The sequence below is a fragment of the Chelmon rostratus genome, chromosome 8, assembly GCF_017976325.1.
Source record: "Chelmon rostratus isolate fCheRos1 chromosome 8, fCheRos1.pri, whole genome shotgun sequence".
In the NCBI taxonomy this organism is placed as follows: Eukaryota; Metazoa; Chordata; class Actinopteri; order Chaetodontiformes; family Chaetodontidae; genus Chelmon; species Chelmon rostratus.
The window spans coordinates 22484152-22510320 of NC_055665.1; the positions used below are offsets into that span (position 1 = coordinate 22484152).

The 26169-nt window shown below is 41.8% G+C and overlaps 1 protein-coding gene across 1 annotated transcript; it reads left to right on the forward strand.

Annotated features, from left to right (window-relative positions):
* The first annotated feature begins 14734 nt into the window (after positions 1 to 14734).
* On the forward strand, positions 14735 to 19127 carry fam210ab (family with sequence similarity 210 member Ab). The gene is made up of 5 exons (XM_041943088.1): positions 14735 to 14859; positions 15504 to 15538; positions 16782 to 17260; positions 17515 to 17626; positions 17885 to 19127. Exons 3-5 carry the CDS (start codon positions 16836 to 16838, stop codon positions 18197 to 18199), a joined length of 852 nt encoding a protein of 283 aa, XP_041799022.1. The 5' UTR covers positions 14735 to 14859; positions 15504 to 15538; positions 16782 to 16835; the 3' UTR covers positions 18200 to 19127.
* The last annotated feature ends 7042 nt before the right edge of the window (positions 19128 to 26169 follow it).

Consider the following 26169-nt stretch of genomic DNA (forward strand, 5'->3'; position numbering starts at 1 on the left):
AGCACAGACAAACATTGAGTTTCAATACAAATATCATAGTGACACCTCAGAGGGTGAAAATAATGAGCAAGTGCGATGACGTCCAGCGTACCAACTCTTTCACAAGTGACAGATTTGACAAAAATTAATGTAAAACTGCAAAGATGTCTTCTGAATCCATGATGAGTGGGGAGACAGAGATAAAGAATGACTCACCTCTCGCAGGAGCAGTGACTCAAATCCTCTCCACAAATGGCTCAGATGGACTGGATGGTGCCTCTGTGGAGCATCAGACCGGTGGATTTACGCATCGTGAGACTGGAGATGCTGAGCTGAAAGAGAGAGAGACAGAGAGAGAGTGAGACGGAGAGGGAGGAGAGAGAGAGAGTGGGAGGGGAGAGAGGGACTCCCCCTTCAGATCTCACAGCGTGGACATGACACGCAGCTACTGCCGGCGATTTTTAGCCATCTCTCTCGCAGTAGGTTGAAGGAAGCAGTGGCCAAAAGTGCAGAGCTTCCTCCATGCTCTAAATATTCTGTCAGTGAGGGGCTCCCTCCTACAAGAATTTAGCTCTTAGGTGTGCAGAATTCAGTCTGCAGCACAAGGAAACATAGGAAGAGGAAGAACAGACATTTTGACTTTAGTCGTTTTTGTTCTGTGTGTTTGTTGGGTTCAACTCCTCAACAATCCATAATACATTTGGTCAAGTGGAAATACGCATGCAGTAGACCAAACACAGCTCCCTTCTTCTGATATCCTGCAGCAGCAGACCAACACTGCAGCTACAAGGTGTCATGATAAATTACTTTTGCAGCATTATCACTGGTATCCAAGACTGAGTCAGGTGAGCATTAAGAAGCAAAAGCTACTAAATGCATCTTGGTCATATCCAGCTTTTCATTAGAGGACATTTGTACTGAAAAAGTGTGATACTGTTGTTCATTGTGTGCTAATTTTACAAACAGCAGTGTAGTCTAACATTTTTAACCTGAGTTTCACCAAAGCTTTATATTTTATTTGGATTAAATGAAGAAGAATAAATACTATAAACTGACCATTCCCTAGTAATTTGTTAGTTACTGTTGCTACCTGTCAAGCTTTCATTCTTGCACTGTATATACAGACTGTACATTGATAACGGCAGAAGATTCAACACCCAAATTTGCAGTAATAAGCGAAACATTAGGTCTTCAATTCACAGAAATGAACAAAAGCAGGCTTGGTCATTGTTCCAAGAACTGGTGACAGCAATCTTGGTTCTTAAACCTCATGCATGAATGAACAATATGAAAAAACAATCCTGCACTCATACGTGTGTGTCACATCTAAAAAAAGGAAATTACCCGTTGCAGTCTAGATATATGTTTTTCCCATTTCCAGTAAAATAAGTTTACTCAAAGTTCCATTTTTTAATGCACCTGGTCTGCCATATATTAGAAATTTTTAAGATAAGATGATCTGAAAATATTTCTTTAATATAACCCAAACTAAAAATCATTCAGCTGCAACATGTTCAGTCATACGACCCTGAAAATCCTGTATTTCACGCTGAACTCTCTACTTAGTAGCACAGACAAACATTGAGTTTCAATACAAATATCATAGTGACACCTCAGAGGGTGAAACTATACAATAAAAGTTCTTCTAAAAACGTAGTCTACAGATTTAATACCAAAGTTTGGGGGATAAAGATAAAAGGTAAGATAAAATTTTAAAAAATGCAGCAGATATCTTGATGTTTGATCCACAGCATCCTAGCTGACAGTTCCTATGATTCAGTGAGAGAATACAAATGATAAATTTGTATTCTCAAGCCAGGATAACTGGAATGACAGCACTATGACATCACTCATAAATAAATACACAGTATGCCAGACCTGTTCTCCTTTGGATGGTGAAACAATGAGAGCCAAATTCACAGCAGTAATAGTTCCGCTCACCTCCAAAAGTAATCTGCCAGATGATACAGTCAGTGCCTAAATTATATAATTTATTATATAAAATAATAAAAGTGTTTTCCACCATGAGCTAATTAACAGACAAACTGGCAAAGTAATGGCGAGTGGCGTGATTGTGGTTGGCTTTTTTGTCCTCCACATCCGCTAAACAGGTCGCTTATTTTTCATCCTCTACAGTGCATGCAGCATAGGGGGGTAATTCAAGCACAAAGAGACAATAATGTTAATTATGCACAAGTACACTGCACAACATGTCACATTTTCTCTGTGCTTTTCAAAGCACATATTCTCTAACTAGGTGACCGAAGGTTGTGGCGCCAAATTAGAAAGACCGTGATCGTTGAATTTGTTTCTCTGTTTGCTTGCTCTTGTGCTTTTTGATTGTTTGTTCTATATCAATCCAGGACAATGAGTTCCTTCAGTAGATCAATGTATCATGCATTTTTCTGCTCTTCGTTCCGCTTCATTTCTTCTGAGGTTAGTAATGGCTATACTAGCTATATTTCTTAAATGTTTGCATTTTCCAGAGGACAACCTTTTTGACACAGTGCAGACATTGTAGCCAGACAGCGTGATCTGTGTTCAGTTCCTGCACACACAGATCTTTAAAAAGCATTGTAACCACAGCCTGAGGTTGTCTCTGCCGACAGAATACATGGCCTTATTTTTTTCAACAAGAAGCCTCTTGACGACACAGAATAACACGCTATAACAGAAAAAAACAGGAAAAGATTTTCCATAGTGGCTCGCATGATGCAGGGACTCAGGATGACAAAGGAGAACATTCACTGTTACGAAATGTTCTTTAGTCCCTTTGATTGATAAAACATTTTCTTCATCTTTGTCATCATTCTTCAGCATTGCACTATGGGATGTTTCATTGAACTGAACGCCATTCAGTTTGCTTTATTTTGTTTTCGAGGCACAAAATATATTCCTGTTGCTCTCATAATAATGTTATTTATGGCAGGACAGCAAGAACCTACAACCTCAATGCCCTTTCCACTTCAAGGATGGTCTGTTGGAAACAGTATTGATACACTGCTTTCGCATTCATTTGCATTTACAAACAGTATGTCAGCACGCTAGATGAGCATTTCTAGCCAGAAATCAAACCATGGATGTGGATAACCCATCTGCATACTCTGTGTGTTTCCTCCGTAAATCCTAACAGAGGCATTACACCAAATGAGAGATGCATTTAAGGCATCCTTATGGGAGGCTACATTTGCCACGTTTGAGCATCCTGAGTGGCAATTAGGTCTAGGAGATGCGAGTGCAATCTGCAGCCAGACCTCCCACTAATCTGTTCATTTTTTTAAAACCATGAAGTTTCAAAGAATCACTGGAGCAACTTAATTATGTAATAATGGAAGAGGCGCGTTTAAGGTTTTTTTTATTTTCTCTGGCTTTTCAGTTGGTGAGTCATCAGGCCCAATCGTCTTCTCTTTTGCATTTTATCTCTCAATTTGTATCGCAGCAACAAAGTGAATGTCAGCACCTCGACCATATGTTGCAGTTCACCAGTAATGAAAAGCTCAGTCTTGTCCCTTTTTCTTTACTTCACCTTGGTCCTTGAAATGCCTTTCTGGCCTCTCTTATATGGAATTTTAATCTGCCTTAATTGTGTCAAGACAGCCTTTCACCGTGATTAAAAGCAATAAATAAAGCACAACACTTACAATACTGGAATTCATTAGACTGATTCTTGTGGTGACATGCTTTAATGGTAGAAAAAACATAAATATCTGTACCACCTCTGCTATGTAAAATCCACTTTGCATGCATGATCCAGACTGTTTTGCTTGTTGCTCACGCTGTGGCCCTTTTTCACCTCCGAGCACTGATGAAAGCGTCTCATTTATGGAAACAACGGCTGTATGGAACATGCAGTGAATGCACAGCAGAGAAAAGGTTCATGCTGCCAGTTTTCTTTATCAGTTGCGATTTAGAGCACACGGCCTTCTGTGAGCAAGCACACTACAAACTTCTACAATGGCAGCTTTCAAGCTTATGGAGGATTGCTGCACGACCGACTGCTTTCGACAGAATATGACTTTAAAGAAATGGTCCCTGACTTAGACGAGGAGATTTTCACATCTGTGTTAAATACAAAGATAGAGCCACTTTTATTTATTCTTCAGAACAGCTTGTTCTATATTACTGGGACACTGAAGCAGAGACCTGTTCCTATTTAAATCTGCACAGGCTTTGATGCTAAGCTTCCAACTTCTTCTTACCCATGACTGATGATTTCTTATGTTCTTTATTCAACTTTATTTATCTTTCTGCCCTTTCAGTTGTCAGTCTGGTTGAACCATTGTACAGTATTTTGTTCTCCAAGTTCACCCATTTTATTGTATTCCTATATTAGAAGCCAATCATGTTTTCTTCCTGTAAAATGAAATATGACATGTGCTTACATAACCATTTTCAACCAATAAAATCGTGGCATCCACCCATCAATTAGTCCTCAGCAACACGTACGTCGGTGTGTGTGCGTTCGTCACTTTCAACCCAAAATACTGTGGTTATGTCCTGTTGGCTAGAATTTATTCACTCTGAGGTAAATGGGATTTGTGACAGCTCCAGCGTATGCATAAGGCATTTTACAGAGCACTGCTTCAGCAACTACATGGACCTCCTGCTGTTGGAGGGGTAACAAAGGTGATGGTGTTGTTGAAGAGGGCAAGCAGTCCTCCACAACTGAATGGATGCTATCACACTCTGAGTCACTTTAATTCTCCGTGTTTGTCACGACACGTTTTTTTTTTTTTCAATGTTCAAATCAGCTTCCTGCCAGCGTTCTGTCCAGCCTGGCTGTCCTGCTGCACCCAGAAATACGTCACAACACAGAGAGGGAGCAGAGGAAAGGGTTAGTTGTTAAGGATAGGGGGTAGTGAGTGTGAGGCATGTGTATGATGGGTGTATGCAGGCATTCAAGATTAACAAATGGAGTCCAGTTTTTTTGTTTTTTGATTTTTCTTTCCTGGAGAGGCAGTTATTTTTTGCCATTGTTATATGATCTGTGACAGATTAGACCAATGAATGGTGCTTATTATTTGTTTGAATTTCCAGGTTGTAAGCATGGTCGTCTTGGTGACAGCTAGGGCAGCTTGAGTGGGTTTTGTGTGTTCTGGTGGAAGTTCAGCTGAGGATAGATCACCAATTATCCACAGTGACAGAGAGAGAGGAATCCTGCAGCCCAGTGCTGCAGAGAGCTTTTGTGCTAGCTTAGACCAGAAGCACTGTATAAGTGGACAGAGCCATAAAGTGTGCAGTGTGAACAAACTGTGTGTGTTCTATGGAGACTTCCATTTTGGATTAATTATAGATTTGTGTTCCTGGTCATTTCAAATGTATTTCTGCAGACCTGTGTCCAGAGGCTGGTGTCAGAGGTGAGATGAGTCTCTTTCATGGAGCAGTTGGCAGGCGTGTGTTGTCATCTGTATTGGAAATTAATTTTCACGAGTCATAGAGATTTTTGGTTGTTGCAGAACATTCATGACCTCCTCTGCTGGTGGGGGTGGAAGGAGAGGGTTATTCATTATATTGACTTTATTTTCAGCAGTTGGTTTTAGTTGTAAGCACTGGGGGAAATTTCCCCGCCTGAGCCCATATCTGTGGATCTGGTACATAGATCGGATGAATGAGTTGTCTTGAAACAGGTGGTGGATGTGTGATTCCATTTTGCTCCTGTGTGTGGAAGTGAAAGGGAGATCCGTTGAGCTAAAAGTCAGGGTTGTGCTAGAAAGGGTTGCAAAAAAGAGTCATTTGGGATCTGCTCATTTCAAGGGTTCAAATGAATTCAATGAACTTTGATGGCTTTGTAGATCCTCTGGCTTTACCTTTAGCACCATGACCAGTGCCTCTACTTTGGTTTATGTCCACATACCTGCAGAATTAATGACATCTGCAGCTGTTCTTTGTGTTTATTGCTAATTAGCAAATGTTAGCATGCTAACACACTAAATGAAGATGATGAACATGATTTACATGCCACCTGCTTAACATCAACATGTCACTGTTGTCATTTTATTAGCGTGCACTGATGTGCTGAAATACACTCTCGCAGAGCTGCAGACTCGTAGTCATGGTCTTGCTACAAGAAGAACAGTCCGTCAGCAGAGATCTAATTCAGCCCGCCATTATGGCAAAGAGTGATAGACCCTCCAGTACGCCATGTCGGTGTCATGTTTTGCCTCATTGAGTAAGACTTTCAAAATAAACCTTGCTCACTCTCCCTCTGGGTGATGGGCCACATGCGGCCCACCAAAGCTTCCCATCCACTTGCAGAATATCAGTGAAGAGGCCCAGTCCGTCCTGAGAGTGATTGTGGGTTTGCTTGTCAACGCCTGTCAATGAGCCAAAAAGTCCGTAATTCATAGTTAACATGTTCTACAGAAGCAGGTTATTCTCAAACTCCCCCTCTCCACTCCATGGCCTCACTGAATGTTCCCTGGAGCCGACAGGAGCACACTGATCGGATTGCCGGGGGTTGGTTGTATATTAGACACAAGAGGAGTCACTTGAGCTTATTTTTTTTGGCCAAACTGAGTATTTTTGTTGCTTCCTGGGATCCTGAAGAGGAGTTTTTAGTTGAGTTCAGGACTCATTCATTGCTTGTTGAACTGTGGGTTCTGCCTCCTTTGTAGAGCCCTTAGAGCATTTTCTAGTTAAGTATCTAGTTACCATTATGGATTTTCCTGTGGACCAACGAGCGGTGCATATAATTAGGTGTCTGCAGGTGAGCGAACACAGTTTCACATGTTCCTGAGGTCCTATGAAAGCCCCCTGAAAGTCCACTTCACAAGACTGCTTTTGACATGGTTAAACTCTGTGTTTAAAAAGCGACGGCACCATCTTTGATAGTGACCACCTAAGGCAAAGACAGACCCCGCCTTAGTGTTTGATGTTTTCAACCTTGTCCAATCGAGGCCAAACCTCGCTTTCTCTTTGTTGGTATTGTAGTGGTCTCATATCTCACCTGCTCACTTTTCTGGCCATTCAGTGTGACTGTTAAAGCACTTTCAGAGCACCTGTTCCTGCAGTGTTTGGCTGCAAATGATCACATTGACTATCCCATAATTGCAGAAAAAAATGCAGTCATAAACACTGATCAGTAATACCAAATGGAATGGAATACCAAATCACAAAGATCCATCAGTAGTAGTCACTAACAGAGGCCATTGGTGAGACGTACACTGTTTGTCTGACACTGTAGGGGTTTTCTTGTTAACAGTTAATTTGCCATTAACAGGCAAATCAAGAGAAGGTGGAGAATCAGCATGTTCCTACAAATGCTGTTGTTAATATGTGGACCCAGAGGGAAGCAACAGCACTGCAGAGGAGAGGAGCAGAGCATTAGTCCAGACCCACACTCTCTACTCCACAAAATAGGCTGAATTCCTATGAATTCCTGGAAATTGAATGTGTCGGTGTAGGAATGATGTGAGAATATAATAAGTATGATTTATACACTCAGTATGCTGTGATTATGACACTTTCCATAGGTGTGCCAAGTGTGATTACTTGTGTGCACAGTACAGCACTGCAATCCAGTATATAACCCAGTATAATCCAGTATATGACGTAGAAACCTCTGTGCAATGTTATATGGTTCTAATAATACGATGACCTTATGTGATGGGCTGTGAGGGGATACAAGGGGATAGATGTGAGGGAGATGACATCCACCCACAGCCACACTGTACCAATGCACAGCCCAGTGTGTATGTGTGTCTGTTTTTGTTTTTCATATATTTATCTTTATTTCATGGCCCAAGTTATATAGCGACAGACAGCCAGTCCAGCCTAGTGAGGGAGACAGCAACAGTGGTCTTTGTCACCAAGACAGTATTGAGGGCTTAAATGCTCCAGAGCAGCATTTATTGAGGTCAGAGTTCATGAGGTTTATGAGGTTTATGAGGTCACCAGTTCACTGTCTGTGAGCCTACTGCATCAGGTCATGCTCAGTTGCATAATTATTTAATTTAGTTCTGGTCCTCATCACTTGTTTTAGTCTCTATGAGGCTAGACTAATGACAGGGGACCAGACAGGGGAAGTGACATCCACACCCAAGAGGCTTTCAGTGGGAACAATCCTTCAAAAATGTATCCTTCAAATAAATATTTCCAGTGATCCTTTCCATTCACAGTGAATTTTACAACCAGATGAAAAGCTCTAACAGCCGCAGCCTCTGAATGTTCTGGCAGAAGGAAGCGTGGCAAGGACAGTGTGCAAGAAACAGAAGAGTAATTAAGTGTGTCTGCACACTACAGCACCTCTCACATTAATGAAAGCAATGCTTCACCCTTCAGGCCTGTCTGACTGGTCACTTTAATAGTGTGCCATTCATTCATCCTAGTTAAACCAACTTGATGCTAATTAGCAAAATAATTCTTTTTTTCTCTCCTTCCTTTCTGTTTATGTAATGTCATTTTGCCGGTCTGTCACTTTTGAGTATCCCCACTGTGGTTCAGGGAATCTGCTTCTTTCCGTGGTTAAACAAGCAGCTGTTTGTAGTTTGCCTTTTCACAGAGAGCAGTGTTTATGGTTTAAACTGTGGTGGTTAGTAGATTCCAGTAATGAGTAATGCCAGGATCAGACAATGCATTTCTGAATAGCTTAATAAAACACTGACTTATTATTTAAACCCAAACCATGATCTTTCCTTTATAAAAACAAGCTTTTGCTGATTAGAACTATGGTGCATCAGTGTTGATCCTGGATTAAATATTGTGACCTATATATAACTGGACTGGGAAAGGATCCTACAACTCAGCAGCAACATTTATCTTTAATGACTGTGTTTTCTGTGACTGTCATTTAAAAATTCAGGTTATTTAATAATTCACACGTGGCTCGCCTGCCTATTTTGCTGACAAGGGAAAGAACTTTTTGCATGTACTGCACTTGTGGTTCATCAGCTACTTTATTGTGCTGTTATAATCCAGATATGGTTACTTATTGCCTCCATGACCTTAAATTCAGTAAGAAACTGGTTCATCTCAAATTGAACCTTGGACCTGGTGAACTTTGGTGGTATTTAGGTCATTTCTACAAGAAACACAATAGGCTTCAGTGTACTTTGGAGTACAGCCTCTGAGGATGCAGCAGAGGGGTTTGAACAGCCCGTCGCTGTCTTACATGAGCCCAGCACACCTTTTGCCAACTGTTACTGAACCCTGCAATGTTTCTCTTTTTAGTGAAACAAACTATCATTTATTTAATGATGTTTGTGTGTCAGCATGACGGGCGCAGTTTGCAAGGGTAGTATACTGAAAAGGTACACTGCTGACAAAATAAGCTGTTGGCTAGAGATAAGACACGGGAACAAAGCACAGTGGGTAAAAATAAAGACAGGTGAGGTGCTGCACCTCTGGAAGAGCTTGGTGCCAATTTAAAATGCATCGCAAGAAAATATGAACGTTGAATTTGTTTATCTATTTATCTATTCTACAATAAAACTCACCTGAACCAGCCATAGAATTGGACCTTGAGCTCAGGTTTTCTTTCGACAGCAGACAACAAAAACTATAATAGAGCCAAAGAAATGATTATATCTTCAAATTACACGACAACAGAGGACTGAGCCAGTTTCATAACTTGCATCAGAAGCACGGAAAATATCTATCTTCACTAAATTCCTGTCATGCATAATGTCTCTAAATCAGTGGCCGGAGCTGAAACAAGGAGGTACTGCGTGTTGTATTCACAGGGCAACATGAAATGCCTCATCCATGTTCAGCAAGCATGAGGAACTAATACACATGAAATGAAAGCTATGGTCCCATGATGCCACATCCATTTTCTGCTGTGAAAAAACCAGCAGTCATGCACATATCACAAGGCTTTTGACATTGTGCACGCTTTTCTTTACACTTGTGCAATGTGTTACCTCAGTTGCCCAGTTGCTCTAGAAAGTATATGGATGTAAGTAAGAAAATACTCCAGTTCAGAAATGTCAAAGATATGTTTGAGGACATTTCTAAACACTGTTATGTGGTTTGTCCACCGCAGAGCAAGCTTATTTTTCAACTGTAAATTGTCCCACTCAGAATATATCTTAAGGCCATAATTCTCTAACAAGCAAATAAGTGGTAAAATATTTATGTTATGCTGAAACAAGGACAGTCATCTAGAGCCTTGCTATTGGCTCTGACTTGAGGTACTGCGGTGGTGCTGGGAGATGGTAAGGATGTCATCGGTTCTGGTAATAAACTAACTACCTAATCTAATCTAATCTAATCTTTATGATAGCCTTATTATCTTATATGCATTAATGTGCACTAAATGTGCTTTCTCACGTCTGTCATAATAATTTAATATGTCAGTGTTGTGTTTACAGCTTGTTATGATGGCTTGAAAAAAAAAACCCAAAAAATCAATTAATAAAAAAATCTGATAAATAATATGAGTCAACAATTTAATGTGATTGAGATTACCACAGTAGCACACAGACCATTCTCCTTCGCAGGGTGTCACAAACCAGCGCTCCCATCGCAGCAGTATTAGACGTCAGAGGAAGTCAGGTGGCGTGGTTTATGTACAGTATTTAGGGTCGTGGTGGATGGATGAGTAAAATACAGGATCTCATCCAGGAGCTCGCTGTTTGTGTTGTTATTTTAGCCCAAACATGATCTTTTCCTAAACTGGTGCCTAAACCCGACCAAAATGAGAACAGGTTGTATCACCTTGTGTCTCACTGCAGCACAGAACATCCTGTTGCTATGACTTGGTGGTTACTAACAACTGCGAACTGCCTGAAGGCAGAGGCCCGGTGCAGAAGGAAAAAAAGCAAACTGAACAAAACAAAAAGGTTAACATTTTTTTCATGCGCTGCTGTTGGGGGCTGCAGAAAATGCCATGAACACACTGGAATTGGAAAGGTTCATATCAGCAAACAATCCACCTCCACTGACCACTTCACAGCAATTGGTAAACCCGAGAGGCAGACTGGAAAGCCTGCTGCTGCCTGCTTTGGAGGAGGTGACAGACGCATCACGGGCTCATTTTGATCCTATTGTGCCTCGCTGTCTGCACGCTGCCGACTGAATAACCTTGACAACAACATCACATCTTCACACAAAATGCTGCATCAAACTCTGCGAAGCAGTCTGGAATCGTTTACACTGACGTCTTCACTTTTTAGATTGTGCATCGCTCAGAGCGATGCCTCCTGCCAGGAAAAAGCCACTGCTGCACCAGCTTCCTTTCTAACCAGTGCTTGTTAGAAGTAGCAGCAGCTTAGTCACTGCAGGCAAAATCAGAAAAAGATCAGAAGTACAAATTGAAAAAGTGCAAGCATCAAAACATAAAGCGCTAATAGAGTCCCCCCCCCCCAATTTTATACAAGCAACACTGAGCTAATGTGCTCACTTTTTACTGCCAATTACCCTCCAGAAAGATGGGGGCTGGCAGTGCCAACAGTCTGAGTGCTCGTTTGATACCGAAGCCAAAGTGAATGTTGAAGATGCAGTACCCCAAATGGATCTAGACGCCTGCCCCCCACAATTTATCCATCCATCCATCCATTTTTTGGTACTTATCTGAATCTGTGTTGCAGTGGCAGCAGGCTAAGACAGGTAGCCCAGGCACTGCTCTACCCAAATGTTCTCCAGCTCTTCCTGCGCAATGTGGAACATATAACCTCTCTGTGTCTACCCAGACCAGTTCTGGCCTCCTAACATCCCGATTCCAAAAAGTTGGGACATTGTGTAAAACATCATTAAAAACAGAATACAATCATCTGCATTTATCGACAGCGGTCAAAACTGTATTTTTGGGATTTCATGCCAAAACTGTCTCAGCTGACTCAGTGTGGTGGAGCAGCAGTTCTACTCCAACAGTTAAGATCAGTTTAAAAAATGGATGCTTCATCTCTTGTGTGTATGTATACTGGTGGTCATTCTGAGACTGTTGACTGTAGAGGGGCATCAAAGGGGCATCAAAGTGACTTAGTATTGCATTTTCACACACTTTGGGGCTTGTGGGATACATGTTTTTATTGTTTTTTTTTTAAAATAGTCACAATCAATGACTTTTAATTCCTGGTGTGGGTCAAGCTCCAAAAACCCAACATTTCCCATCATGCAAGCAGTAGTATGCTTTTTAGACCGTCCCTGCCTACAATATACCCACTGCTTTCAAACTCCATGCTGCCAGTTTGTGATGTTGGATTTCAGTTGTAAATGCTTAGTGACCACGTCCGAGCTGGAGCAACCCTGAACACATCATCTGGGTTTTTTCAGGCTTGACAGAGCTCCTCCTGAGCACTGAACACACTGTGAGTGTGAGTGTGTGAGCAGCAGTCCCAACGACTACTTAACTGAGGATAGAAAATTCTATTTTGGGATATGTTTGCTTAATTTACTGGCATAAAGCAGTGAGCTAGAATAGCTGTTTCTGGTTTGCTCCACTTCAACTCCACCTTGGCTTTGTCTTCTTTGATCAGAATAGGATTTTCTAGTTATAGTAACTGACACAGATGAGTGTTAATTGTGGAGCAAAGATCAGAGAACGCTGACTATAACCTGAGAATACGGGATGAAGGCCATATTTGTTTCATCCCTAGAAACTCTGTGTATGTGTGTATTTCATTGATGTACAACTAAATGCTGAATTAGCTTGTACACACTGACACATATGCAGTAATCACTATCTTTTTAACAGTGGATGATATGGGGATGTGTAGTGTGAAAGGACCTGCTCACAGACAAAGCACATGACAAAGAGAATGGGGCCAACAGTGAATTATCACCTGACTTTTCAGTTCCCTTTTAGCCTTTTAAGCATCCTTCAGCTCACTGTTTTGGGTTAATCACTGCCACCAACTGGTTTCCAGCCACAGCAGCCATATGTCTGCAGTGAAAACGCTCTATTAAACCCACTGCAGACTGCCTACCCTGCCCCAAGCAGCAGACAGACAAGGTTAGAGACAAGCTGGTGAACATTTAGTGGGCAAAGAGCCAGATATAGCCAGATAGAGCTGATGGAGACCACACAGAGCTAGAAGACGAGTTAATAGCGGTAGAGGTACTAGCAGTTTACTCCTCTTACTTTGCAGATTCAAAAATTTAAATTAAAAAAAGAACTATTAACTTGATGTTTATTAATTAGGCTACCCAGCAGAATATAAAGTAATTCAATAATCAACCCCACCTTTACCAGCTGCAGCACACATTAATGCATCAATCACTATAACCCAGTAATATAACATATATATTTTTCTGAAGTGGGCCATTCTGCGCTTTGGGTACTTTAAGTATATTTTGATGCGAATACTTTCATACTTTTCCATAAGATTTTGAATGCAGGACCTTTACTTCAACAGACTGCTTTTGAAAGGTGGTACTGCCAAGAAGAAGCACTACCGCAGGTCCTTCATTCCAACAGCTGTCAGTGTTCAGCTCCAGCGTTGCTTCATGTAGCACTGGATCCATATTCAGACTCTTTTTTGCACTGATGTGTGACTTATCATACACAAATTACGTTGTGCAATATTACTTTTTTCACTCTCATTGAGTACTCAACTTGTCGATACATACTGGTATTCTAATCTGTACCCACCATGTGCAATTTATACCCAAGTGCAATTTGTGTAAAAACTGTGTAATTCTATAGAGTTTTTGGTAGTATATTTTTATGCCAATTTTCTTACAGTTCTATGTGGGATATATATTTTTATATAGTTCTTTAATAGTATAAATAATAGTCTAAAATATAAATAATTGAATAAAATGTACACATATAGGTAGCATTTATTTTGTATTTTGTAATTTTTATTTCTCTATTTCTTTTGCTATTTTTTTCCAACTGCTATTACCTGCTGCCTGGAATACCCGATTTTCCCAGGCTGGGGATTAATAAACTCTGCCAGCCATATCTTTGAAATAGAGATGACGATGCAGTTCAGACTGCAAACCAGCTTTAAAGTTGCATATCGCACCTATTGTGTTCTTGTGTGTAGAATCATGGCATTAAATCATCTGAATACTGATTGGTATATAGAAAAGAAATCACACCCTTTTTCCTAATTCTGCCTATATTATGTAACCTACCAGACACTTCTGATTTCCATGAAGTCCTGTCCTGTCCTGTGCTCAGTAGTGATATGAAACTCTATTCCTGCCCTGTCGTGTGTACTGTATTTCTTTATGTCTCCCTATCTGAATTATATTTCCCACATTACACAATAATGTGTTCTACATCTTTTCTCCATTATATATAACTGACTGAAAACCTGCATCACATACAGAAAGTGGTCTAGATTCAAAAATACGAGCAGACCACCCTCTGCTGGAGGAAGTTATGTACTGCATGTGCGGATGTAATCTGCCAAGTGTCACGTTTCCTTGAGTATGGGTGTGTAATGAATGGTGCTGATGCACAGACATGGCACTGTGGTTTTACGAACGATTGTGTTTTTAAAAAATGTTTTAATATCTAGCACTATTTTTTGCATTGTCTGTTGCCCGTGGAGGCAATTAATTGATTAACACTTAAATCCAAAAGGTAAAATCACACATTATTAAAAGTGTGTGTCTGTGGTCCGCAGACACTTAGCTGTAAATAGTTCTATGTCCATTGTAGAGATACGTTTGAAGGTCGTCAGTGGCACATTACAGAAAGCGAGTACAAACCACTGGCTATTATCGCTGTCCAAGAAGTTGACTTTGCGCAAGGCACGCTGGGAAATGGATTTCGTGAACGTCTTTGAACGTTGAACAGTCAGCTGTACGCGAACTACATTTCCCGTGGCTGTCTGCGCGGTTGGGTTTACATGCTGCTTTCCACCAGTCCGTGCTGCAGCAGCGATAAATGTGGTACTTGAAGGACTCCTAGCCCAGGTACCTTTCGTATGGCCCTCAGAATTAAGGGGTACGATTTTGTCTTGAACTCAGCACGTACATACCAACGTAAGTGTGGTTTGCTTTCTATCCTCTGCTTTAGTATCTTTTACTTCTATAGTTACTACTTGTTTTCCTGCCTGTGAGGGTTAGCAGTGCAGCTAGCTTAGCTAACAGCCAACTAGCTAACGTCAGGCGTCAGAAGCCAAAGTTGGCAACAGCTCAGAGTCTGGCCTTAACAAGCCTGCCTGCCAGACAGAGTATTTAGTAGATCCACTGTCTGCAGTAATAAGATAAAGGCGTCCTCACTTCACCTCTTGAACAGTGGCGCAGCAGCCTAAGAACTAGCTGATGCTGCCTCCTCCTTGTCCTCCAGACAAAATTGGCCAATGTCAACTAGCCAAAAATAGTGCCTGTGTAAAGCTATCATGAATTTAGCGGTACTTTTCCGGTTGTAGCTTGTTGACTTGTTATCCTACAGTCTATTTGAGTACGTTTATTTTGAAGTTAAATGTAATGACTTCCTGTGTGTATTGTGGTTTCACACAGCTCTTGCAGTAGTTTGGCTAGCTGCTAGCCGGTTTGCCAGAAGTTTGGAGAGAGAGAAATAACTGCCCTGCTCTTAGTACCGTTAGTGTGTACACTACCTTTTGACACGTAATTTGACTCGATCATCCCGCGTGAAACTCACCAGCCTGTTTGTTTTGCTTCAGGTGCGGCATTTATGATTGTGCAGTCATAACTCAAGGTATGTTCAGGACCTTCAACCTGTCATTTAACCTGTGTGATCAGTGAATGCAAAAGAGATAATGTTCTAGCTAATGCATGAAGGAGTTGGGTCATGGTTGGTGTGCTCAGTGAACTGTTGAAGATGAGGGTTGACTTGGTAGTTTCAGTAGTATTTATTATATATAATGCAAAAGCTAGCTATTGTGTAAAAGTAAGACATATATGTAGCTAGTGTTTTTATAAAGTATACAGTATGCTTTTTAAAGAGAATAAAGTCATAGGAAAAGGCTAATCATAAAAACCCTAAAGTCTGCAGTCCAGACTTAGGCATGAAAGAAATTGTAAGGTTGCGCTCAGCCTTCTGTATGGTAAGAACAGTGTCGCTGTAGGAATAAGGGGAAATCTGTTGAAATGTACAGGAAACCAAAGTCAGGGATACACAACACTTCTTTTTTCAATGAATACTAGTTAAATTTAGTCCATGTTTGTCTTCACGGCCTGAATTTGAACTTGGACTTGGAGTGCTCACATGTCTGTGCTCCATAGATTTTGCAATGAGGTCATGTAGCGTTCAGTGTGTCACCCAGTTATCACTGTCATGTAGACAGACTGCTGGTATTTCAAATGTATGTTAAAGACTGATCCACAGTATTTGATATATTGGCATATTTCTAGCACAGAGAGAAACAGATCAACTGTAATTTATAGTTATGTTAGCCAGATGACAGGTGATCAAAAACAGTTGCTACATTTCTACAATATATGTGGGTGCTTTAAACAGAATGTCATGGCAAATCTGGGTCCATGACATGAAAACTCAGAAATTCAAGTAAATGATTTAGCCTTTATTTTTCCTGCAACATGTCTCTGATGCATGCTAATCATGGCATAGGCAGATTTTCCAAAAATGCCCATTTGGTCTTGTTCCTTACACCTCAATCAGAGTGACTTAAGGAACAATAATAGAGCGGAAACGATTAGTCAGTTAATCATTTAGTCCATGTTTTAAGCAAAAATGCTAAAAATTACTTCTCAAATGTCAATTATGATATGATAATAAACAAAATATTATAAGCAGCTCAAAGATGTCCCCTTGGACTAACAGACTTTATGATGGACATTCTTTTGTGACATTTTACACAAAATTATTAATCAAGAAAATGATTAGCAGATCGATAATGAATATAGCTGAGTCACCACACTAAAGACGCATATAATCATTTCAATATGTCATTGGAGTGTCTTCTTTTGTATTACCCTAGTCTGTGGTTAAACGTCACAGCAGCCCAGAGGAGGAGAGGAAGGACAGGAAGAGGATGATAATGCAGCGCATCCTAAGTCATGGGACACTGCGGCGGGTGGCAGCAGTGCGCCCATTTCTGGTAGGTGTCACCGTCCCCGAGCCGCCAGCAGCATTTTGTTGCACTGCCCTCCGCCTGTCACTGCCACCACCCACAGGCCAGCGCTGGCTGTCGACCTCACCCTCCAACAAGGCAGCACACCAGCCAAAACACCAGCCACCACAGGAGGAGCCTCAGTCCGGCTCCACACCTCCAACACAGGAGGTCCAGAAAGGGGAAGCTGAGCTTGATGTTGCAGAGGTGGACCCCCTGCAGGACAAGTCCAGCGGGCTCGTCCAGAGGTTTAAGAAGACCTTCAAACAGTATGGGAAGGTGTTGATCCCTGTGCATCTCCTGACATCATCCGTCTGGTTTGGAACCTTCTATTACGCTGCTATGAAGTGAGTATTGTGTGACCCCCCCATCAGAGATCAGACTGACATTTGCTTGATTTATTTTATGTCCTGTAAACTGTATTTTGTCAGCTGTACAGTTTTAACTGGTATACTAACTACCACAATTTTATATTATTTTTATTTTATTAAGTTAACAAATACTGTTATATAAAATTGTTGCTGATGCAACACACTGTCAGCAACACAGCATTGCTCAGTTTTTGAACTCTTCCCCCTTTCCGTGTTTTTCTTCCCCTCAGAGGAGTGAATGTAGTGCCATTCCTGGAGATGGTTGGTCTACCAGAGTCACTAGTTGGCCTTTTGAGAGACTCCTCGAGTGGCTATGCTCTGACTGCGTATGCTATGTACAAGGTAATGTCATCCAACATCCTCTGGGTTTTTATTAAAATGAACATTAAACATATTTGCTCAATGATCAGCATCAAAACACTTGAATAAAACAGTCACACTGTCAAATTTCTGAATCCGACGTAGAATGTGTCGCATTTCCTCAGCTAGAGCACATGTGAAAGGCAGATACAGCACATCTAACAAGTGATTTATGAGTGATGGATTCAGGCCTGCCTTTTGCTCTGCTTTCAGCTAGTGTCTTTTTCTTTGTTTCATCAGATTGCTACCCCTGCTAGATACACGGTGACTCTGGGCGGCACGTCACTATCTGTTCAGTATCTCCGCAAGCATGGCTACCTACCCACACCGCCCCCAGTTAAAGAATACTTTCAGGACAAAATGGAGGAGACAAAGGAGAAACTGACAGAAAAGATGGAGGAGACGAAGGAGAGATTTTCAGAGAAAATGGAGGAAACAAAAGAACGTTTCTCAGAGAAAATGGAAGAGACTAAAGACAAGCTTTCTGAGAAACTGCAGGAAACCAAAGACAGAGTCTCCGAAGGAAAAACGTTTTTTAGAAAGAAAAATGATTAGTGAATCAAGTTTACAGATGGGGCCTCTGAATACATGATCCTATTTTGATCTCGATAAGTAATCCTTGAGTTTTGGGAAAGTACCGGCACTTCTAAGAGAGTTTGTTAAAGAGATAGAGACGTTGCACTATTCTTGTCCTAAAGTTTTGCCTCACAAATTTCAGATATCAGCTGTTGTCTGTTTAAGTGTCAAAATTCAATCCCTAATTGTCCAAACTCTACCACGATGCACTATAAGTATAGACTAGACAGCAGCTTAGCAAACTCCTGGAAATGCTACATCCTGGCTCAGCCATCTCAGACTGGATTTACACAGGCTCAAGTGATCTGGACTTTAACTCATGGTTGACTGTAAGTTGGCTGAATAAAGACAAGCTGTCTTCTCATTTCTCTTCACATACATGTATGAGGAGAAAGAGGTCTGGGCTTCAAAGGGATGAAAAAACCACGTGCCTGTGTGAAAACAGCATCCATTTCTGACTGTACGGGAGAGCGCAGTGCTAATCCTTGTGGTTGTTAGGAAAATAAAACTTGAAGCTCATGGTTACCTATGTGTACCTAAGTTCATCAAAGCCTTTCTGAAGGCTGGGTTTCACCTTGTGTCTTTTCTAATGTAGTGAGAAAGAAAGGTAATTTTTCTAAAGAATTTTTATCCCATAGTTCAAGCTAATATATTCCATTATTGTACCACTTAATGCATTGTCTGAAAGTTGTGTGATACGACTAAGTCAGGTGACTGAAAGCTGTCCTCGGAGCTGATAAAGTCATGGCACGGCACATATCAGTTTACATGTGATGAGTCATGTAAACATGTAAACAGACACACACATGGGCAGTGTGCCAAATGAAATGTCTTGGGTACTTTGATCAATAGAAATGTTCCTGTCAGATGTCTGGTTAAAACCACAACTCAATAAAGCAAAATGTTAATCAGCAAAGTTTGTATGCTGCATTTATAGGCTGCGTGAGACTTTGTGTACTGACAGCGAGACTTTAACTTTTAAAAGCAGAAGTAGACTCAGAGGTTTTCTTGCTTCTGCCTGATTTGGTCTGATATGACTGGATGCGTACGGTGGCTAGTGTTTGCTAATGATTATAAATTGAAAGTAGATACTGTGTATTCAACATTAACTCAGTCAGCTTACTGACTTATTGACTCTTTCTGTTCCACTATTACGCTACGTTTTAACATTTACAGTTAAACCCCGCTTGTCATTTGTGAGGATGTTGGTTGCTGTTGAGCAAAAGTTACATAGCTGCACTTCAAATCCAGCACTGTGAATGACCGATGACCATTACTGACAAACCGCTCAGACTTCCAGGCGTCACAAGGCTGTGCCCAGCTGCCTTTTATAGAGTTGTGGGATAAATATTCAGATCCTTTCAGTAAAAAGTGATAAACTCAAACATGTTGCATTCAAAACCTTGTGTAAGCTTGAGAAGAAAAACTAGTTAAATAAACTAAAGGCGACAAGGAATATTTTCAGAATGGGTCAGAAGTGATTTAAAAGCAGTGCAACAGTGACAAACCAAAGAGAAATTAGCAGACTGCAGTTCCCTTCAGCTGTACAGAGCGTCAACCTTTTACTGTCTTTCAGCTCAGTGCTTCGTTTCACAGTTATTTTTGGTTCACGCTCACCACTGTCCTGTCATCAGTGTCATTTCCAGCAGTAGCTGTTTTTAGAGAGATGGCTTCGATGAACCCACTGAGCAGCAGCTGCCCAGCATCAGGCAGCAGACGGACACGGTTAGAGACAAGCTGGTGAGACAGTGGAGCGTCTGGAGTAAGTGGAAACTAGAGCAGAGCTGAAGTAGAGAGACTGCTGGACTTCCATTCATCAGGTGGCCTGAAACAGGACTCCACGTGTCTGCTGGATGTGTGAACACACAGTTGTTTGCCAACACTTCAGCCGGATCAACTTTACAAGGTCTTCACACAACTTGTGGGATTTTCACTTTGTTGTGAACTTCTGCCCCCAAGTGGCCAAAAAGGATCACTGCAGCTCAAAAGTATGAGCAGTACTCATAAAGGACCAGTCCCTGTGGAGGGTTTATCAGTTAATACTTTATATATGTAGTAACTGGGCTATTACTTATGCTGCATTAATGTAAAAGCAGCACTAAACTGCTGCTGTGTTAGATTTTATAAGATTTTTTATAGTTTATAAGCTGATCACACCCTGAGCATAGATGCTCAAGCCCATCCTACCAAGTGACTGGAGTTTAAGTTGTCTTTCAGCAGATTTAGAGAGCCCTGACTGCATGATGTCAACACCCGAAGTGAACTTAAACATGCTACGTAGAATCCAGAGGGGTTCCCTACGATAGCTTTTGATAGCTTGTGACAGCCTCAAGGTAAATGTTTGGGTTATTCCTTCATATTTGCACAGGGGTCTTTTCCCTTTCACTTTGGAATGAGATCTCCTAATAACATCACTTCACACAGGCTGTGACTAAGGGGCGCCTCGGCCTGACTCCTCTGCCCTCAAATGTTCTCCTCTCCACTTCACAGCTCCATTCATATTTGTCCCTGAAATCTGAAGTGGAGTAGAAGCATAAAGCAGCATGGGACAGGAACACGGTAACAAGTACAAGCAGCTTGAAATTCTAGTCGGTTAAGCGGCTTCACTAGATTTTTTGCAACATGGGGAGAGCAGAACCATCTGTGAACACAACAACCCCATTTTACCACACAATAAATGCATAATGTCTGCTGGTTGTGGCAGTGGGCTGCAGCTATGTTTTGGTTTTACATCTATGGGATGTAAAATCAAAACAATGAACTCAATTTTCAATGAGTTACAGCTTTTACATCACACAGTGATTTGATCCATTGTTAATATAAAAACATTGATAAGTGCAGCTTTAACCCTTTCACACAGTGCAGTGAACAGTTATTCAGAAGCTGCTTTCTTGTTTATGCATGGGTTTTAATGGTATAGTTGCACATCAGCCACCACAGTGGACGCTAATGCCTCATCCCTTGCGCTCCTCTGAAGCGCAGAGCAGTGTCCAAGGCACCCCCTGAGATCAGGTTTGGCCCTGGAAACCACTCACCACAGCAAAAAAAAAAAAATGCAAACAGATGCCATGATGCTGCAAGCACACGAAAAACCAAGTACATCTACATGCAGTGTCTTGTGGCTTTGTGCCCTGGGTGATGTACAAATCCAACTGAAGACACAATACTGCTAAATGACATCTGAAAGAGTATTTGGAGAGACATGGACAGTATTAGAATATGTTAAAATATGTGAACACATTTCTTTAACAGCATTAACAATATATATTACTTTAGATTTTACAAATAATATATCATTTTATTTATTGGTGTGTGAAATACATATTTCTTCAGCTGAAAACTCAAACGCATGCTGGCCACCTGAGTATACATGTGAAAAACTAACATTGGCAAAAGTTTAGTTCAGTTTTTTTTCATGCCTAAAGAGTAATAAAACACAAAAATCTTGAGTGAGGCTGTCATAATTCATGCATGAAAGGGTTAAGGAAACGCACTTTCAACCCTCCTCTGCTTTGCTTGAATGTGCTGAACTGAAAGCTCCCCCTTATCAAATGTTTTACATTCAGATGTAGTAAAAAAGCACCTGCTCGCCGGGATTTCAGAATAGATTTTCAGTCGCAGTGCTGGATGTTTTGTTCCCCAGAGATAAAAGCACAGGTATGCGCTGGCGAGCACAACAGGCGGGGAAGTGCTCAGTGGGTTAAGGTCAAGGTACACACCACTTACTGAGGAGTCAGTATGGTCTGACACTTAGTTTCCAAGCTGTCAGTGTCCAGAAATGCTAAACAGATTTAAACATCATGCTGTCAGACCCCGGACATGCTCCAGCCTGCCTCTTTCATTATGAATCTTATCTATATGTAAATATAATAGCATCGCTCGGAGCCGAGGGGAAGTGTGTTTGAGTTACAATGACCTCTGCTGTCCAAACTAATGAACAGCTGTTTATGCAGTCCACGGCCCCTCACACAAACACCTGCCTGTTCTCCCACAGGGAGTGTGACACAGAAGACGGAGCGGCGCTGCGATTCCTCAAATCACTTCAGTGTAAAGACAATCTGTGCTCCTCAGGTGTGAGTCAGGGGCTAAACATGACTCAAGTGTCAAGATGCCTCTGGGAAGCCTGAGGTGAAGCACAGGTCAGGAGGCAAAAAACTCTCCAGTCTGCCTGAACTCTCTTGATTTTCTCTGCTTTACATCATTTCTTACAAAAGGTCAGTGGGATCGCCTTTGACGTAGCCGGCAGACTGCGAGTACATTATGAAGTTGTGCCCAGGGTCACTTTTGTTGAATTAGTTTGGCCAGAAAGCTTTGCATCTTGTCTTGGAGTGGGATAAGTTTAATGTTACAAAGCTCAAGTTTTATTTTAGATCTTGTCATTTTTAAAGGGCACGATCAAACAGAAATGACCCAAAAATCCATATGGAATCTGGTAAAAGGTCATTTCACCCAAGCAAAACAAGACATATTTCCTCAATCAGCTTCAGTGGTATCTAAGCAGGCAGATAGTTCAGGTTTGATGTGTCTGTGTTTTCAGACATGCGTCTCAGAGATTCACATCCATTGTACTGGAGGCCTCCTCCTCGCCTGATGGTTTTCTTCAGTGGATGGAGTCAGGATGTCACAGAGAGGGCTCAGTTGTCACCATGTGACTTAAACACGCGACAGTGGTCGGTAACAGATGGTTGTATGTGAGGTAACGGATGGTGCTGAAGGGGTTGGTGCTTGAAGATTCGGACAGTCCAGCCACAGAAGGCCATCCAGCTGGGAGCACTTGCACCGGGACTAACTTTGAAATGTCATTTTCTGAAGCTGCACGCGCCTGAAACAAGGTGAAAAACTGCACAGAGGAGGACTTTTAAGAGGCTTAAGAATTTCTGAAGCAGAGGAGAAAAAGGTGGAAGGAGAGAGAGACAGGAGAAATGTTCTCCAAGCGTTGACTGACAGCCAGTTAATGAAACGCTATAGATTAGATTAGATCTAATTAGAGATGCGCTCACATTTCCACCCAACGCAGTAACACCAGCAATCATGGAGGCTGATGGAAGCTGAACCATTTCTCCTCATCAATAGGATCATTAGATTTAGTACTAAAATCACAATCATGGTAAATAAACTTGATAGAACAACTATCAGCATGTTTTCAGACATTTTGCAGGCTACTTTTACAGTATGACTGACCATTTATTCACCAGAGATGTTCATTACATCAAACAGTACTCATGATTACACCATGTCTTAACAGAGACTTTGGCCTATAGATTTCATTGTCCGTTACCACAAAGAGCGTCATGTGTTTTTACCAGTCAATCACACCTTTTAAAAGAATGCCTCACACCTAGCAACAGGGTCAACCACGCCCCCTCAATAAGGTAAAGCTTTGGTCCATTCCTTGCACAGAGCTACTCTCTGGAGTTTCCTGAATCGCTCCTGAGCTCAGACTCGTTGCTCTCTGATGATGACGTCATTAGGATTAGTTTCTCGGACTCGACCATGTTTGAAAGGCGGCGCTGTTTATGAGTTGTTCAAAGCCAGTATGGGTATGTTTAAAACACCTTGGCCTCGGCAGGTTTGAGTTCGTCAGGTAGTGAAGCCTCAGACTATCTCAGACTGCCTCAGTTAAAGCTCGCTGTGTTAGGGTTTCCCTCAAACCAGTTTCCAAACAAGAGTGAACATTGAGGCACGGCTTCCTGATAAAATATGGAAGTGAAATACTGGCTACTAGAAAGCAGTTTCCTCCTCCTCTGTTTCCCGTCGGATGCTAAAAGCCTGGGAGAGCTTCAGACTCCGAAGCTGCATCTCGTCTCATCTCTGAACAAACTGCAGCTGATGTATGCATGATTTCCTCTGCGTGGCCCTCGCCAGTCTGCCAGCTCTCAAGATGTGTGCGAGTGTAGTCTGAAGAAAGTGAGTCAGGAGGAAATGTGAACAGTATCGGGACGGTTGTGCTCCTTGCAGCGTTTTGCAGCAGGAGGTTCACAGAGAGGACAGGAGGCGGGGGGGCCCACGCTCCGTCTGTACTCGTAAGTGAGGCTAAGTGCTTTGAACATTAGCTTTGTTTCACTCCTGTGGACGTCATGACAAGTCACACGACGGGCTCTGTCTATAAATAAACTGGTCTTGCTGAAATATACAGAAACATATGTTTAATGCATTTCAATGCTTTACGGGGCTGAGTGAGTCATTTGCTCGCAGCTCAACAGAATCTTTGCAAACGACCGTTGAACAGAAAACACTGACGGAGGAAGAGGGAGTTTGACTGTGACCTGGATCTGACCCCCACTGCGCTGCTTTAACAGTGACAAAGATTCAGCAGATTTGGATGACGGGGGTCAAAGCATCATGTGAAGCTCACCGGAGGCTGTTCTTCCTCCAACACATGAAAGGAGGCAAGAGCGGAAGTATTTTTGCAGAGCCATCCTTTTATGCGTGGTCATCCTCTCCAGAGCTGCCGGCTGTGGCAGCGATGAACACACTGCAGAAGTGGCCGGTTCCTATTTTTCTGCTCCCCTGAGGGAAAACTCTTCAAATGATCACATACAATCGGTTTATAATCTCTCCAGTAGCTGGAGAGAGGTTTCATCAAATCACTGGAATTCCAAATAGTTTCAGACTTCAGACAACAGTTGTCCTGTGACACGAACATTTGCAAGTGATAAACAAGTGAATCTTCCCCACATGATGTGGACCCAGCATAAAATCTGCCGGCTCAGGCATTTATGTTCCCCTCAGGATGAACAGCAATCAGCGATCCGACTTTTCCTCCACCTGCATCATCAGGTCAAGATGTCAATGTATCCACTACTCTGATTCAACATCAAAACCATGTAAAACTAATGATGGCATTCCCATCAGCCTCAGCTGTAGCTAAACAGCAAAGCATGCTAGCAGGCTAAGATGGCGAGCATGCTAAACATGATAGCTGCAAAACATCAGCACTGCTGTTGTGACCAGGTTAGCATCCTGATGTTAGCACGTAGCTGAAAGCACTGCAACGTCTCAGGCGTCTTTGAGACCTCGGGGTCCTGTTCATGGCTTATGATGTTTGGTTTCTTTTTTCTTTCTCTTTTAACTTTGTTGCATTTTATTTGTTAGATTCTTCTGTACACCATAATTGTTTTTGTATTGTGTTGCCGCCTCATGGTGGCCCTCGTAGAAACCTGTTAGTTGCACAGCAAATAGCTTCACCTCGCAAGTGTCACAGAATTACATTCATTCGTCAGCGGTGGTGCTGTTAGCTACGGTTAGTGATTTCAATTTCAGTTTAATGTGGAAGTGAGATGGAAAAAAAACTGAGAAAAAGGAGGTGGTTTCAGCAAAAAATGGATGAACTGTTACTTCATCAGGCCTCTGGGGACAGATCAATTGATCTGCCTTATCTGCAAACAGGTGAATTCAGTCCTCGAGGGATTTAATGTTAAATACAATTATGAGACCAATCCCAAATCCTACAACAAGGTCACAGGTTTTCTATGTGGCCATCAATCGTTTGGCTTCCTAAATTGGCACTCTCACTTTGACAACCGTTTTTCACAACATTAAATAGGCAACACATTGAACGCGAGACATATGCAGAGCACTGCATGACTGCTCTGCTACCTGCAGTCAGCATGAACATGGAGTAGAGCTAAGTTGTAAAGCACATTAGGTTTAGCTGTGCTGAAATTAGTTTCAAAAATTAAATTGCCTTACATAACAGTATCATAGCAGCCGATTAAGCCACTCATGCTGTGTTTTGCATGTCAGTGCATTACGCCTCAGCCTGCATCCCCACGCAACCAGGCTAGAAACCAAGCTAGCGAGTTACTGATGTGCCTCAAATCCTGCTCAGGTTATCTGGCTGCATGAGTGAGCACAGAGAGAGCACGGCCACATCACAAGACCTCATGAACTGTACAACGGTACGAGAAAAAATACAGGGAGGACACCAGAGTAATCACTTTTAAAGT